At 39.0% G+C, this 16,883-nt stretch overlaps 1 protein-coding gene across 1 annotated transcript in view; it reads left to right on the forward strand.

The window, feature by feature from the left end:
* Rbbp8 (RB binding protein 8, endonuclease) overlaps positions 1-16,883 on the forward strand; it is a 66,810-nt gene that overhangs the window by 24,730 nt on the left and 25,197 nt on the right. The window contains exons 4-8 of the mRNA XM_051163086.1: positions 2,873-2,985; positions 4,746-4,812; positions 7,840-8,015; positions 11,964-12,041; positions 15,437-15,534. Of these exons, the coding sequence (XP_051019043.1) occupies positions 2,873-2,985; positions 4,746-4,812; positions 7,840-8,015; positions 11,964-12,041; positions 15,437-15,534 (532 nt within the window). The remainder of the gene's footprint in view (positions 1-2,872; positions 2,986-4,745; positions 4,813-7,839; positions 8,016-11,963; positions 12,042-15,436; positions 15,535-16,883) is intronic.

The raw sequence follows: 16,883 nt of genomic DNA on the forward strand, positions 1-16,883 counted from the left end.
TAGGTGTTGTATAGTTTTGTATTGTCCTTGTTTGTCTTGCTGTTTGCTCCTCAGGAGACTTTCTCTAACTTGTGAAGCTAGGTTGTCTTGATGCTCCTCTATATTTCTGCTGTCACAGTGTGGGTCAAGGTACTGCGCTGCATAACTGTTTACTGCATGCCGTTCTCTAGTAAACAATGAGTTATGTAAAAATGCGACATTGGTTACCGAATACATTAAAGTAGTATTTATTGAAACCTTATTGAAAAAAAATGACTAAATTTTAACTCATTGGGGGAGTATAACAATTGGGCATAGTTGTTAATGTGCTCAATTTCAATATGTCAACTTAAATACAACATAGACTAAAATCTATAGACAGTCAAGAGTTGACCTCTTTCCTAAGAGTGGCACTTGTTGAGAAGAACTAGATATAATGGACAAGCTAGACAGCGTTGCTGTATTTTGTAACTAACCAGTGGCACTATTTAAACTCCCTTCCGTCTTTTAAAGATTTACTTTTGTTTTCTTTTGAACCACACTACGTATTTTCACATCTTTGTCTTATAATCCTTTCCTTTAAAAGATGTGAAAAGGACTCATGGTGTATTACAGGAAGACACTAATATTTTGCCCTCCTTTTACCTGTCCTAGAGTCACGGTCTGCTTCAACTTACCCTTTAAAACGGAAGTGCTTTTAAGACTGTTACCAGATCTCGCTCTTGAATTGTGTTGATAAGAGATTGTTTGTCTCTGTCCCCTTGTTTTTTAGAGCATATGTTATAGGGTGTGCTAGGCTCATCCCCTAGGTTTTTTGTTTTGTTTTGTTGTGTTTTTATACTACTTTGGGAGATTTCTCACTTGTTTTCCCCTGCTGTTATTTTTAATTTCCAGGATCTGTTACACACCTTTGATATTTCGAGATAAGTCTTGTTGCGTAGCCTAGCTGGCCTGCAACTATAAATGCGGATGAGGCTGTCTTAGACTTCCCTTCTGCCTCACAATTACTAGAAAGTCGTCCGCCTCCACTCCATCGTGTGCTCTTGTTTTGCTTTCATTTCAGTCTTTGTTTGCTTTTTTTTTTTTTTTTTTTTTTGCTTGTTTTTTTTTTTTTTAATCTTTTGTCTCTGTGATCGTTTCTTTCTTTTTCTCTTTCTTCACATAGTTTATATTTCTTCCTAGTTACCCCCATGCCCAGTCTCTCCCATTGCCTTTTTTAATGCCCTATTTTGGTCTCTTCCTAAGCTTGTTTTTGTTTTTTTTTTTTTTTTTTTTTTTTTCCCTAAGCTTGTTTTTAATGCCCTAACAATCGTTTACTCTGTAAGAGTCATGGGTGTGTACATGACACAACATATGTGTGAAGGTCAGGCGACACCTTGCAGCAGTGACTTCTCTGCTTCCACCATGTAGGAACTCAGACTGTCAGGCTTGTCTGTTGAAACTTGCTTATCTGTTTATATCGGAGCAAAATCTGTTGGAGGCTCTGAGTACATGAACAGTGCTGTGGGTAGGGGGCTTTACCACAGCGAGGTCTGGCCAGTCATTTCCTTAATGATGTCTTCGAGTGGTCAGTAGCTTTAGGTCTTAATGCTGCTCAGATTTCTTAGAGACTTAACTTCTTAAGATGTGTTTGTCTTTATTCGTTGTTTATTCATTTATTGCGTGTTTGCATGTGTATATGGATACAAGCATGACCATGCCCAGTGTGAAAGTCAGAGGACAGCTTGTGGCCATTGGCTTTCTCCTTCCACCATGTGGATCCTAGAGATCCAATGCATGGGGTGGAACTTCGCTGCAAGTACATGTGCCAGATGAGCTCTCACTGCTCCTGCTAGAGTGTCGAATGAGGCTTGCTAGTGATGTTGTATCAGGGCCACGGAGATGGCACACACTTAGGCTTGTTTCATTATAGCAATCTTGCCGTTCACTATACCCAAACCAACAGTCATGTACTGCAGAGATAAGTCCACATTTTGTTTCTAGGGATGCAGTGAGTGAGTTACGTGACAACTCAGAATATAGTAAAGAATATGTTGGATGGTATGGTAGTTCATTTCGTTTTCTTTCTTTCCTTATTTTCCTTTCTTTTTTCTCTTTTTCTTTTTCTTTTTTTGGCAGGTTATCTCTAGTTGTCCTGGAACTCACTATATAGACCAAGTTGGTCTCAAACAAAAATCCTTCTGCCTTTACCTCTTGAATGCTGAGATTAAAGGCATACACCATGATACCTGGTGTGGTAATTTCTTAAAACATATTTAAATCAATTCAGTGTTGGCACATTTTTTACGCTTTTGAGGAATGTTTTTTAATTTATTTATTTTTATTTTATGTGCATTGGTATTTTGCTTGCATGTATGTCTGTGTGAGAGTGTCAGATCTTGGGGTTACAGACAGTTGTAAACTGCCATGTGGGTGCTGAGAATTGAACCCTCATCTTCTGGAAGAGCAGTCAGTGCTCTTAACTGCTGAGCTATTTTACTGAGCAAATAGGTTAGGTCAGAGAGGTGCTGCTGTCTGTTAGACGCTGGAGACCCGGCCTGGTCTACAGAGTTAAGTTTCAGGATGGCCAGGGCTACAAAGAGAAACCCTGCTTGGAAAACAAGCCTAAACAAACAAACAAATAAATCTTTAAAAATTTCAAAATTCAGAACACTCTGAAATTCCAGAACTTCTCAATGTTGTGCCAGTATTACAAAAATGTTAGATTTAGGGGCTTTTCAGATTTTAGACTTTGGGTAAAAAAATTTTTTTTCTTTAAGATTTTGGATTAAGTATCTGCAAATAGTGCGAAAGCCAGGAAACTAAAATCTGAAACAGCAGCGAGCGACAGAGGAGGCTTCACTGTGTGTAAGGCAGTGGGTTCGGGCGGTGACAGCATTGCTTGTGTCCGCAGGTTGCGCGCAGGGCTGTGTGACCGCTGCGCGGTGACGGAGGAGCACATGCACAAGAAGCAGCAGGAGTTCGAGAACATCCGGCAGCAGAACCTGAGGCTCATCACAGAGCTCAGTGAGTGCCTTCACTGCCACGTAATTAAAGCACAGTAGCCAGGGAACTGCCTGTAATTACATTAATTGCTAACTTTTTTTTACGTAGGTGTCTTTTATAGATTTAATTTTATTTTAATCGGAAATGAGGTGCAAAGGTGTTCTATATACTGTTTACATTATCCTTTAAAATTTCACCAAGTTTAAGACAAGAAGCATATTTCTAGGCATATCTGTAATTTTTGATTTTTTTGAGTCGGTATTTCTTTCTAGGCCTGGCTGTCCTGGAACTTGCTTTGTAGATCTGGCTGGCCTCGAACTCACAGAGATCTGCCTACCTCTGCCTCCCCAGTACAGGGATTAAAGGTGTGTGCCACCACCGCCCAGCCTCTAATGAGATATTTAAAGTCTTCTTTGACTTTGGTCACCCCTAAAAATCCTAGTTGCCACTCCTACTGGTTCTATATGGAATTCTATTTGTCTCTGTACCACCTGCCCAATGCTGGGATTAAAGGTGTGCACCACCATCGCCATGTTGATTTCATGTTTTTTATGGCTAAGTAATTTACAATTGTGTAAATGTACCACATTTTCACCAGTATTTTAGGTTACTGCTCATTTTTTAAGTTACTGCTTACCTTTTTTTTTTTTTTTTTAAGTTCTAGATTCTCCTCAGAAGGTAATTGATGTACCATAAGAAAATAAGTTTGATCCAAGCTTGGTGGCCCACGCCTGGAATCCCAGCACTGGGGAGGCAGAGGCAGGCAGATCTCTGTGAGTTCAAGGCCAGCCTGGTCTACAGAGTGAGTCTAGGACAGCCAGGGATACACAGAGAAACCCTGTCTCGAAAGAAAAGAAGATCTGTTCAGGTTTATAAGCTGCTCTTGTTTAACAGACTTCTAGGATATGATTGAGCTCTCTTGGTGGAGGCGATTTTGCTGTAACATCCTTTCTTAGATCTAGTCCTCCTAGTCTAGTGGTGCTTGCTTAGCCCATAGTAACATTAAAAAAAATCACTGATAGGACCCTGGGGCTGTCTCCAGTGGAAATTATATCCTATAGTTATTTTTTTGCTTTATAAAAATTAAGTAAGGACAGGAGGACTTGGTAGAGATAGGTTCTAACAGTTAGTACTTATAGTGGGATATATTTAAATTATTCATGAAAGGTATGATAAAGAAGAAAGATTTATTTATAGATGTGCTTTTAAGTATTTTATTAATATTCAGCATTAGTAGTAGTAGTTCAGGCCATCGAACCCAGAGCATTGCGAACACTAGGAAATGCTGTTTTTGTAATTAAATTTATTTCAAGATAAGTATCTCACATAATATTTGAAAATAGGACTGAATAGCTCAGATGGAATTCTTTCTTGTCCCCAGCATGAATAATTAGACTGTACTCCTTAATATTCTTTTGTCCACAAGCATTATATAAAGTTATCAGTTAATCAGTTACACAGAATTGGCAAAATATGAAATGCAGAAATCACTACCCAGGGGCAAGTTAGTTTTGCATAGTAACACTGACCTTGCATAACATTATGTTTAGGATTGGGATGCCAGGTGGCATGGCTCATATCCGAATAGTCCCTTTGAATCTCAAGGTGTTGAAACAGGAAAATTTCTGTGATTTTTGAGGTTATCCTGGCCCTTATACTGAGTTCCAAATCAGCCTGAGCTGCAAAGTAAACCTTGTCTCAAAAAAAAAGAAAGTAAATGTTGACATTTTAAAAGCCTGACCTTGATATTAATATGCTTTTTCTTTCATGTTATTTTTAAGTGAATGAAAAGAATACTCTTCAGGAAGAAAACAAAAAGCTTTCTGAGCAACTGCAGCAGAAAATTGAGTAAGTATTTCCTTTCAGTCATAGCAGAAACATTCCTGTTTTTCCTGCTTTTATTATATTTTCATTGTACAAGCTGAAAGTGCAGTCACAAGTTTCATTTTTTTAAGTATTATGAAGTGCTCTACGTAAGAAATACAAAGAAAATCACTGCATTTCACTGCAGGTTTGTCTATCAGCTTCTTAAAACATTTAAGGTTTTATAATGAAATAAACAGTAGAAAAATTACTTAAATATTTTATATTTCAAATAAATACTTAAGATTTTTTACCTTTTTCCAGTGTTCTAGAGGTTTTATAAGTACTACCTCTTGCAGAATTCTTTGGCAACTTCCCTCTTCTATTTTTGTTTTTTTTTTTGTTTGTTTTGTTTTCTTTCCCTCTCTGTAGAAATAAAAATGCCTTCTACTTTCTGCACCCTTTTCCCCTGGTCTTCTGCTCTGTATTATTTCTAACTTGCAGAGTAGTTTATTGTCCATACTGTACAGGTGAGAGAACCACAGCTCACTAAGGCAAATGACCTCCCTAGGACTTCATCACTAGGGCATAGTATGAGCGTCAGTCAAACTGTGCCTCTGGATTAAAAACAGTGCTCTCTCCACCACGCAGCACCATCTCAAAAATGAAAGATTTTATTTTCTAAAGTGGTCTGACAAAATTGAGAGTAGAAATAGGACTTACTTCTTAGTTCCTACTTTCTGATATAGGCTAGAGTCATCTGGGAGGAAAAAACCTTAGTTGAGAAAGTGTCTCGCCAAATTGGTCTGTACAGAAGCCTGTGGGGCATCTTCTCAGAAAATCAGGATGGAACCTAATGTCTAAAAAAATTAAATTGAGAAGCCGGACAGTGGCACACACTTGTAATCTCAACACTCGGGAGGCAGAGGCAGAGGCAGGTGGATCTCTGAGTTTGATGCCAACCTGATCTACAAAGTGAGTCCAGGACAGCCAAGGCTACACAGAGAAACCCTGTCTCAGAAAACCAAAATAATAATAATAATAATAATAATAATATAACAATAAAATAAATAAATTGGGTAAAACAGAAATTATGCTTCCCCTTGGTGAAGCATAGTTATAGTTGTTTACTTAGCCAGGCACTGCTAGATAGGACTGGTTTGTGTTTGTTTGGGTGATTTTTTTTTTTTTTTTTTTTTTTTTTTTCTCGTGCAATTTCCAACCCCTTATAAATAAACCCTGCCAGGGAATAATTTTCTTCTTGTGAGCCATTTATGTTTCAGGTTGATTTATAGAATAGGAGCACTATTAAGTTATTAAAAATTACATGTTAAATATATTGCACAGAATGGTGACTAAAACAACAACACATTATATATTTAAAGTTTGGTAGAAACGTAGGTTTTCAATGTTTTACTTTATAAAATATGTTTATCAAACGAATTTATTAATTAGCTTAATTTAATCTTTCCACAGTATAAAAATATGATATACACATACATATGTGCGTGTGTGTATATATACACAGTCATTAACTCAATTTAACTAGATATTAGCTCTAAGGTTGTCCTTTATCATATGTTATAGAATTATAAATAATGATATTGATAATTGAGGAAGTTAAAGTATAAATATTAGGAAACATTTTTCTTTGTCTTGGATTGATTTTTATTTTTAAAAATTTAGTGTGTCTGTGTGTGTGTATGAGTACATGTGACATGGTGCACCTGTGGAGGCCAAGAGACAGCTTTGTGTGGTCATTTCTTTCATCTTCACATGGGTTCCGCAGGTCAGAGCAGTTTGCCGTGTTTACATAAGCACCTTTACTTACTGAATCGTCTTGCCAGCCTTCCATCAATCTCTGCTGATCGTAGTTTATAAAATCCTTATGAAGTTGTTTGAAATCATATGAGAAATTATTTTTTAATATATTGAAAATATATGTAATTATTGTAGCCTTATAAAAAATTAGTGAATAAGATCAACAATGGTTTGCCATAGGTCAGTAAGTAACACCGTTGTATCCGAATTTTTGATCAGTGTCATTGGTCTTGAATCAAGTTAGGCAAGAAGAGTTGCTGAGACCAGCACAAATTTCTTTCTTTTGGTGAAACCTGAATATCACATTCATTTACTCATGAAGTCTTTGTGCAGTACCTGTTACACACTTGCTCTTTTAGACGCTTGGGATTCCTCAGTAAGTCAGAGGCCCTTGCCCTTTTAGATCGTGCGTTGTAATTGGCCGTCAGTAACATCACTTGAGTTACACACTTGGTTAAAAGCATTTTTACAGTCGATAAAATGAATAGAACAGAGGAACCAGAAGGAGACTAAGTTGTGGGGCTTTATATACATAAAGTCCTATATACAGCACTTTGGATGCTTCCTGGAGATGTGAACACCCAACAGCGTTGGCAGTTAGCATAACAGCATACCATCCTGTGTGTCATTTGCTGAGTCATGCTGATTCTACTACCGCATTGTTGAACATTGGTCATTTCCTTTCCATCATGGATATTACAGTTCAAACCCTAGGATCTTGCCTGCTCCTTTACAGCCACTGTCTGATTGGCTTCCCTCCTCTCTTCCTAGTCCAGTCAGGCTTGTACACTCTTGTTAAATTAGCATATTCCTTTTTTGCTCTGAAACCTTAATTCTTTTTCTCTTCACTTACGGACCCATTCACTTGAGGTGTTCAGTGTTCCAGCTTACTCGTACACAACACAAGTTTCATATACCTTTCCCATGGTGTGTACAGCACTTTGTATACCTTTCCTCAAGCTGTGTGGATTCTTTGCCATTTGAAATACCTTTAATTTTACTTTTGCTGCAGTATGTACATTCCGTTTCCATCCCAAACATTTCCAGTAGTTCGGGTTAAGAATTGTATTAATATCCCTGCTTTGCTCTGACTGGTTTGCTCACTTCTAGTCCCCGAGTTCGTAACAGTAGATGCAAAGGATAACAGCTCTTACGGCTTTGTGTCTATGTCCTACCATAGCTACACATTATCAAGTAGATACGTTCACACATACTTACAGTAGTCATCTTTTCATTGTCGTTTTGCTTTAGAAATGACCAGCAGGATCAAGTAGCTGAGCTTGAATGTGAGGAAAACGTTATTCCAGACTCACCAGTAACATCCTTTTCATTTTCTGGCATTAACCGGCTACGAAGAAAGGAGAATCTCCATGTTCGATACATAGAGCAAACACATACTAAACTGGAGCACTCTGTGTGTACAAATGGTAAGGATCAAAGTTGTGTTTAGTTACTGGTTCTGTAAAGTATTCACTTATTTGTATGTAACCCAGCTTGGTGAAGGAAGATGGACATTGTTCAGATAAGTAAGGGTGTCACTGTGACTGTGAATTTAAGATCCTTTAGTAAAATGACTAATAAGGTTTTGTTGTTGTTGCTGCTGTTGCTGTTGTTGGCATTATATACAGACATGAACAATAGTTCATCTAAATTTGTGTGTATAGTTTTGTGCATATGTGCCTGTGGATATATGTATGCGCTTGGAGCACACAGAATAGAGTGTTGAGTCCCCTGGAGCTAGAATCATAGGAAGTTGTGAGCTTCCCGCCCTGTGGATGCAGGTAACCAAGCCCAGGGACTGTGCAAAAGCAGCAACTGCTCTTAATGGTTGAGCCATCTCTCCAGCCCCCTATGTGCATTTTTTAATATATATACTTTATGGACTCTTATTTCTTTTCTTTTTGAGACAGAGTCTCTCTGTGTCCTTGGCACTATCCTGGAACTTACTATGTCAACCAGGCTAGCTTTGAACTCATAAAAATCCTCCTACCTCTGATGCAGGAATTGAAGGTGTGTGCCACTATGCCCTGCTTAATGTATCCCTTTTGTTTGTCTTGTTTTGCTTTGTGTTTCTCAAGACAGGGTTCTCTGTCCTGGACCTTGCCTTGTAGACCAGGCTGGCCTCAAACTCAGATCACCTGCCTCTGCAGCACGTGCTCCACCATGCCTGGCTTGTGGAACCTATTCCAGTTTACTCTTTTGGCTTACTGCTTCAAAAACTACTATTTTAGATGGTCTTGTACTTGTAGCATATGTGACATGATATTGTGTGTTTTTTTTTTTTTTAATTGGTGTTTAAAGTAAAGGGCAAAGACTAATTCTTAACCCAACATATTTGAAACATTTGCAAAAAGAAAGTTTGCTAAATTAGCTCTTAAAAATTAAGTAGATCTGTGCAGCTGGAGAAATGGCTTGGCAGTTCAGAGCACTGGCTGCTCTTTCAGAGAGCCCAGGATTCAGTTCCCTCCAAACATGGCATCATACAACTGTCTAACTCCACTTCCAAGAATGCAATGCCGTTTCCTGGCCTCCATAGATACCAGGCACATAGTACACAGACAGTACAGTTACAGGCAGGCAAACACCCATTTTCATAAAGTACAAATAAATCTAGGATCTTTGAGAGATGGCTTAGTGGCTGAGAGCACTTGTTCTTGCATAGGGTCTGGGTTCAGTTCCAGCACCCATATGGTGGTTCACATCCATCCATATGGTCATTTCCAGGGATCTGATTCTAACATGGTGGGCATGTGGTATAAATAGGTATATGCAGGCAATACACGCATACACATAAACTAACATGTAAAATAAATACATGGTTTTTGTTTGTTTGTTTATTTGTTTTTCAAGACAGGGTTTCTCTGTGTAGCCTTGGCTGTTCTGGACTTGCTTTATAGACTAGCCTGGCCTCAAATTCACAGAGATCCACCTGCCTCTGCTCCCTGGGTGCTGGGATCACAGGTGTGCACCACTGTGCGTGACTAAAACAAATATTAAAAATTAATTAGATCTTTATTCTTTGGAAGTGTAAATAATTCTTATAACACTTACACTGGAAGCAAAAGTATAATAGTTAAAAAGAGACGAAGGGGAATTTAGAAGAGGTGAATTAAGCGGGGGAGGGTGGTAAGAGGGCAAGCTAAAGGAGGAAATACAGGGAGGAACAACTAACAGTAAAGGCCTTCTAAAAGACCGTATGGAAATCTACTACTGTAGAAGTTTTCTAAAATATATAAATATGTTAAAGGAAACTAAGAGTCACTTTATAATGAGAGAGACAATGCCTCTAAGTAAAGCTTCCAGTGCTAGGAATGGGTGACATCTAGTTGATTTATTGGCCAAAGGGGTCCCATAGACTACCACCTCACAAAAGTCACAGAGGGTTCACAAGGATATTGTTTTATTTCCCCCCCCCCCCCATAGCCTGGTAAGGCTCTGCTGCTGACAATGCAAGCTTACTTTATCACTGAACATGAAGAAATTGAGATAGTGCTCAACTAGAAGCCTCGCCACTATTGACTAGCATTCATGGTTCTGGAAAGTTCTGCACACTAACAGAGGAGAGAAGTAATTAAATAATTTCACCCATCTACAAGCCCTGTGACGTACAAAAGACACCTACCCACAAAATAGACTGCTGCAATAGTGGCACAGTGTTATGGAAATAACCAACCACTTTTTAGTTGGATTTAAGGCCCACTTCATGTGATGAAGCCACTACCTGATGCTACTAACATAGCCAAGAACCTGTAACTACACAGGCTATGGGCCTAGGGGAAAGCCTACTACTATTATCCTGCTAAAGGAACATAGCAGTAAAATTATTCCTAATGACATATTGCTATACCCATAGAGCAGAGCATTGTTCAGTTCTCTTCAGAGAGTATCTTGGAGTAGGTGATAATTAACAAAGAGCTGTACAACCGAACTACATATAGAGAATGAAGACTTTGAGGCCCTTAGCCCCACATGGATGCCTTCATCAAACCAGTCCATCCCATGGAGGCTCAGGGATATGAACTAAAGAGGAGGAGGAAAGGTGGCAAGGGTCAGGTGGTAGATGGCTCCAAGAAACCGCTTCTTCCAGACACAACAGGACTGATACACATGAACTCAGACTATGACAGTTCACTTAAGACCTGCAGAGGTTAAACCAAGCAAAATCCAAGCCCAGCGCTGAGAGTGGAAAGTGGACACAAAGTTTCACCCCTAATTAAGAAGTTATTTGCAGTTGATACCTGCTAGGAAGGTGTCACAGGATTTATCAACCACACTCCAGGCAGGCCTCATGCCCAGAAGTGTGTGTGACCGCGGGCACACGTGTGGGCGCGCACACATACCTTTTTTTGGTTATGTGAGGAGGCTTTCTTTTTTTTAGTCTTTGGTTTGGCATTTTAAAAGTAATTTTCCTGGTTTTGTTTTTGAGAAAATATGAAGTTGAAATGGTAGGGAGGATTTGGGAGGAGAAAGAATATAGTGTATAAAAAATTTTAATAAAGATTAAAATAAAAAAGAAACTAATCACATCTTTATTTGAAAATATGAAGGTTGGCAGGTTTCTTCATTTTGTATATTTTATCACCATCTAGTGGAGAACAGAAAAAATGTTTTTAAAGCCTTCATCTAAATGGAGCTAAATTAAAGTATAAGATCCTAGATCTTAAATGAACATTTATTGATCTTTAAGTTGCAGATAGTTAGCTATGTATATAAAGTAAATCATGATTAAATCCATCCATATGAATATCCAGAAAAGAACTGCCATGATTTTATTAGTAGTTATTTGTATCCGTAAAGGCTTCTGGCTTATTTCCTAATTGTAGAAAACAAACATAATAATACTTTAAAACTTGGTTTTAATCTTATTCAATTTTTTAATTAAAAAGTAAAAAAAGAAAAAAATTAATGATTCAGTGACTTAACTAGTGTTATTCTCTTTGCCATATATACTTGTCTAAAAGTTTTTAGCACTTTTTAATTTCCAAGTTATAATTAAACTACAACTCTATTCCTTTACCTTATCTTTTGGCTGTCTCTGAACTGTGTATTTAAGCAGTAGAGATATTTCCAATAAAGCCCATTCCAGAATTTCCTTTCAAGACAGATTTTAGAGAAACATGAACCAGTAACATTTTCAGTAAGCTTAGTGCTTTGTCCCAGATAAGAAAAGTGACTGAGTGGTCACTACCTAGGTAACTGAGGTCATAAGAAGCTAACCTGTTCTAGTCTGCTCTCTTCCACTGTGAAACTAAAGAACTGTGAGAATTGTGTCCATAAAATAATGGTTATTAGGCACTAAAGGCTAATTTATATTGACTTGTCAGAATAACTTGATAGCATCTTTTATCATTACTTATTATGTAACCTCTTTTCAGCTCCTGCACCACATAACTCTGAGGAACATGAAATTCTGGTAGCTGACACATGTGATCAGAGTCACTCACCAGTATCTAGTAAGTAAGACAATGAGGCCGTAAGTTTAAAAGTGTGGGTGTTTTGTTAGGCGAAAATGACCACCACTCAGAGTGAGCCAGTATTCTAAAGGTATGTATAATACGAGAAAGTGATGGTATGCCAGAATTAGTTTATGTTAATATCTAATGTAAAATGCTAGTGACTTAAGTAAGAAAGACTGTCATTCAGCATCTGGCTGGGTGGCCTGGTTCTGAGCCCGGTGGGCTGGTCCAGGCGCAGCTTGCTTCCAGACAAGAACAGGGGCCTTGAGATTAAAGGTCCCAAGGCTCCACTTCCTGCTCAGGGGCAGGTCAGAGTGCCCACGATGAGGCTCCCAGCCTTACCATGGGAAGTGGAAAGTGAATGTCCACTGGGTGTGATAGTTTAGCTCTTTTAAAATGAGACTGCAGGTCTCAGAAGGTAGTGGAGACTCATAGCCCCCAAGCTGGTGATGGTACCAAACGTGTCACAGCTCCTTGTTTGCGCTGCTGGACTAAGCACAGCAGAGGAAGCAGTTGGATATCTGAAACTGGCAGACAGGCAGGTCTGGGGAGCTGCAGGCCTGGCAGTACGTCACCAGGGCTCAGCGCTGAGCCTGTAGTGGCAGTGGAGCAGGCCCCAGTGGCTGCAAAGGCAGTTCTACCCTGGAATAAATGGAGTCTCAGCCGGTCATGGTGGAAGAATGGCGCTCGTCAGCCAGTCTTTATTGATAAACCTTGGCAGTGAGGAGGGGTGTTGAGGGCGAATGTGTCTGATTCACTAGGGCTAAGGGTGCTAGGACACTTCATCTACATGTACATGTGCAGAACCTCATTTACACGTAGTAACTCATGGTCCTATCACAAGAAGGGAAGACAGTGAGGCGATGACTTCTAGGTACAGTTAAGGGTCACTTGCTGGAGGCTAGGATCTCCATAAGGTTGGGTACCTCAGGAATTCCCTGAGCTGGCTGAGCAAGTTCCTTATCAGGAAAGGATCAGGTCTATAATCTTCCATGAGGGCTATGTGACAGTCCTTACAAGAACCGGGGTTACCCCACATGAGAACCCCACAGGACAAAAGGGAGTCCACCTTCATACCCCAAGTACCAGTCAGACTTCAACTTTGTCCAGCAGAGTCCCTTAAAAGACTTTATTGTGATTTGTTCCTTCATTCAACAAACGTTTAAGGGTCTGCTATTTCAGACACTGAACAAAGAAAGCCTTTGCCCTTTTGGAACGTTCAGTCTGGTTATGGGAGAAAGAAAACAAATTTATGTCGGTAGAGGCAAGTACTCTGAAGACCATGCAAGGTGACAGGACAGCAGAGAGTCTTCCTAACGTGACACATGAGCAGAGGCTAACGGAACGAGGGACATCCAGGAACAGCACCCTAGACAAAGCACAGTTCTTAGTCTGTGCGGATCACTACGGCAGTCTGTGCCTAGAGCAGCGTACGTGAAGGGAAAGGGAACGTGGCAGAAGGAATAGTAGAGTTGCGTCTTGACAGAAGAGACTGGGAGAGGCAAGCAGGTTGGCATGGTGTGAAGAAGCTTTAAATTCAGGAGTTTGGCTCTGAAACTATTGTTTGAAATTTAAAATAGACGTTCAGATAAGGGAGTTAATTTAAGATTTGGAGTAGGGATGTATATATGAGTCCGTATCTAGAGGAGAAGGTTAGCGAACTAAGATGCAGCTGGAAGTTGCTAACATAGTACCCAAACCATAGGGTTACTGAGCAAGTGTACGTGGAAGAGACAGCTGCAGGCACCAAGGCCTGGGCAGGCCTGCCATTGGGTTAAGCAGTGATTTTTCTTATCTCCTCTATTCTCTTTCTGTTATAGTCAGAATTACCTTTTTATCTAAGTATTTACATCTAGCCTTTCAAAAATATTGGATCTTTCTCTTTTTTTTTTTTTTTTCTTTTTTTCTTTTTTTTTTTTTTTGTTTTTTTTTTTTTTTTGTTTTTTTGTTTTGTTTTTTGAGACAGGGTTTCTCTGTGCAGCCTTGGCTGTCCTGGACTCGCTTTGTAGACCAGGCTGGCCTCGAACTCACAGTGATCCACCTGCCTCTGCCTCCCGAGTGCTGGGATTAAAAGCATGCGCCACTATGCCCAGCTTGGATCTTTTTCTTGTTCACAAGAGAAATTCTTAACTCTTCTAAATTCTTAAGCATAATTTGACCCCCAGTTCATAGGTTTGGCCTCTTGTCCTTCTACTCTCATCTTTCACAATTCAGTTTCTAGCTATTAAATATAGTTCTCTGAAAAGCACTTTTGTTCTGTATATCTGTATCCTTTTAAAGATACCTAAAATCTTACTTCTGCCCCTAATCTCATTTAAATGGCCAGACTTCCCTATTGCAGGATATTTGATCCCATTGTGAACTCTGAGATTGTGAACTGTAAAAACCCCTTATTGTTTGTTGTGGCTGGGCCCTAGCACACACCTTTAATCCAAGAGCTTTCTGTTTGCTTGGTGGGTTTTTGTCTTGTGTTTGTCTTGGGTTTTCAAGACAGGGTTTCCCAAGAGCTTTCTGTGCATGGGATTTAATAAAGTTAACCCTAGGTCAAGAGCAGGAAACCAGCTGACAGGGAGTAATTAGATAGGAGGACTCTGAGAGAGGGGTATTTACGACAGCATGGAGAAGAAGGAGCTCTTTAGCTTTTTGGCTTTTAGCTTTTCCTCCTGGGCTGTCAGCTGAGCTAGCTAACAAGCTTTTAGGTTTTTAACTTTTGGGGTTTTCCTTCCCGACGTGAGCTGAGTAGAAAGGTCAGCTGGGTGCTTTCTGTGACTCTGAGCTAACAGATTTCCACCCTGGCATCTGGCTCCTGAGCAATCTCAGCACTAGGGAGGCAGTTCAAGGCCATCCTGGTCTACAGAGTGATTTTCTTCTTTAAAACAACACTTCCCTTTTCTTAAAGGGTCATGTTAGGCATTAATTTATGTAGTTTGTCTTGATTTCCCAAAGCAGATTTAGGATCCTGCTGTAATTAAACCTTCATTGTGTTTGTTGTTGTTGTTTTCATTCTTCTACAAATTCTTTTTTCCCTCCCTAGAAAATAGTTCTGTTCTTAACCTTTCAGTATAGTGACTAGGCTCTTGAGAAGAAGACATAACTTAAGTGTTATACTCAGTTCATTAAGGAACAGTAGAAAACTTGGATGAATTAAAAAGTTTAACAATTTGGATGCTAAAATATCCGTAACCTATTGCTATTTATTGAAAATATTTTGGACCTTTTGAACAGTTTAAAATTTGTCCACTGTCCTCTTCAAAGTGGTACCTTGGTTTTTTTTTTTTTTAACTAATCTCTGTGGTATGTATAATCTTGATTCTTCTCCTAATCTTTGTGGGGTTTTTAAATATATATCTACTCTCTAAAAGTGTGTAATGAGTGGTTTTTTTCTTCTTTAGAAATATGTGGAACAAGCAGTTACCCCATTGATAAGTCATCTTATAATTTGGATGGTGTTGTTGCTGAAACACTTGGACTTAATGTTCCAGAAGAATCTGTAAGTAATCACTTAGTTTCATGATTATATGAATTATTAATAATTGATAGTCTTCTTGGATCTATTCTTAAAGAATTAAGCAGGAGCCGGTTATGATGGCACAGGCTGGTGGGATACGCTAACGAAGCAGGGCAGAGGACCATGGGGATGAGCAGGAGGAAAACGCTTTTATCCAGTCATGGTGGAAAAGGCCTAGAACAGAACTAGGAAGGCCCATTTACACATCTTTCAGTGCAGTCACAGCAACAGGTTCTTAGCATAGGAATGGAAGGACTTTTGCCAGCTGTCTTTCATGCCTCTTCTTTCATGCTTCCTTCCCATAGTCATTCTAGGAAAACATGCTTTAGATTGAATTCAGAGGTTATTGGGTCTGTCTGACAGCCATTACATTTTCATTGGATTTGAAAAATGACCTGAATTTTAAGAACTACCAATTCACCTAAACATAATCCTTAGAGGTTAAGTCAGAGACTGACCCTACAATTTTGTTTTAATTATTTTAATACTATCCTATGTCTAATTTACTTTTTCCCCCTTAATCTTATAACATAAAACATTGGAATTCCCCAATCTTAAATTCTTGGTATTTGGGGTTTTTATTTTTAGATTTATTTATTTTTATCTATGTATATGCTTATATGTTGGGTGTGTGTGTGTGTGTGTGTGTGTGTGTGTGTGTGTGTGTGTGTGTGTCCCCATAGAGGCTAGGAGAGGTCATCAGATATCCCTGAAACTGAGATGAGTACTGGGAATTGAATCCCAGTCCTCTGCATCACTAACCTGTTTCTCCAGCCCAACATTTTAGGTTTTAAGGCCTCACAAATGCTAGGTTAAGTTCTGTTTCGATACAACTTTAACGAGTGGGGATTTAAATTGGCTCAGAGGCACAGCACTTGTGTAATGTATACCAGGCCCTGAATTTGACCGCTAGTACTACAAAAACAAACAAATGACAGATTTAAAATAGCCCTCCTTTGCTTTTACCAGTAAATATGTATGTGCTCATAGAAAATCCTCTCTCTGCTGAAATTCTAAAATTGAGTTAGTTTTTCATTACCTTTCAATTTTTACTCTTAAAATTCACCCTAAAGTGATAGTGGATAATTTTTATTAGCGTCTGAACATTTAAGTGTGTTTAATAGTTTCTACAGTCTTACTAGCCACAAATGTAGCAAGTTCAGATATGAACTGTATTATAGGAGGAGGGTTTCTTACAGCCTTATTCATATGTCAACAGCATCTTTGTGGGTTATAGACACGGGAATCGCAGATCTGCTGAACTTGTGTTTTAGTGATTCCCAGTTGACTTGTATGCACATTAAATCTTGAGAATTCCCTCTAAAGGGAAT

This window comes from Acomys russatus, chromosome 20, assembly GCF_903995435.1.
Source record: "Acomys russatus chromosome 20, mAcoRus1.1, whole genome shotgun sequence".
Classification (NCBI taxonomy): domain Eukaryota; kingdom Metazoa; phylum Chordata; class Mammalia; order Rodentia; family Muridae; genus Acomys; species Acomys russatus.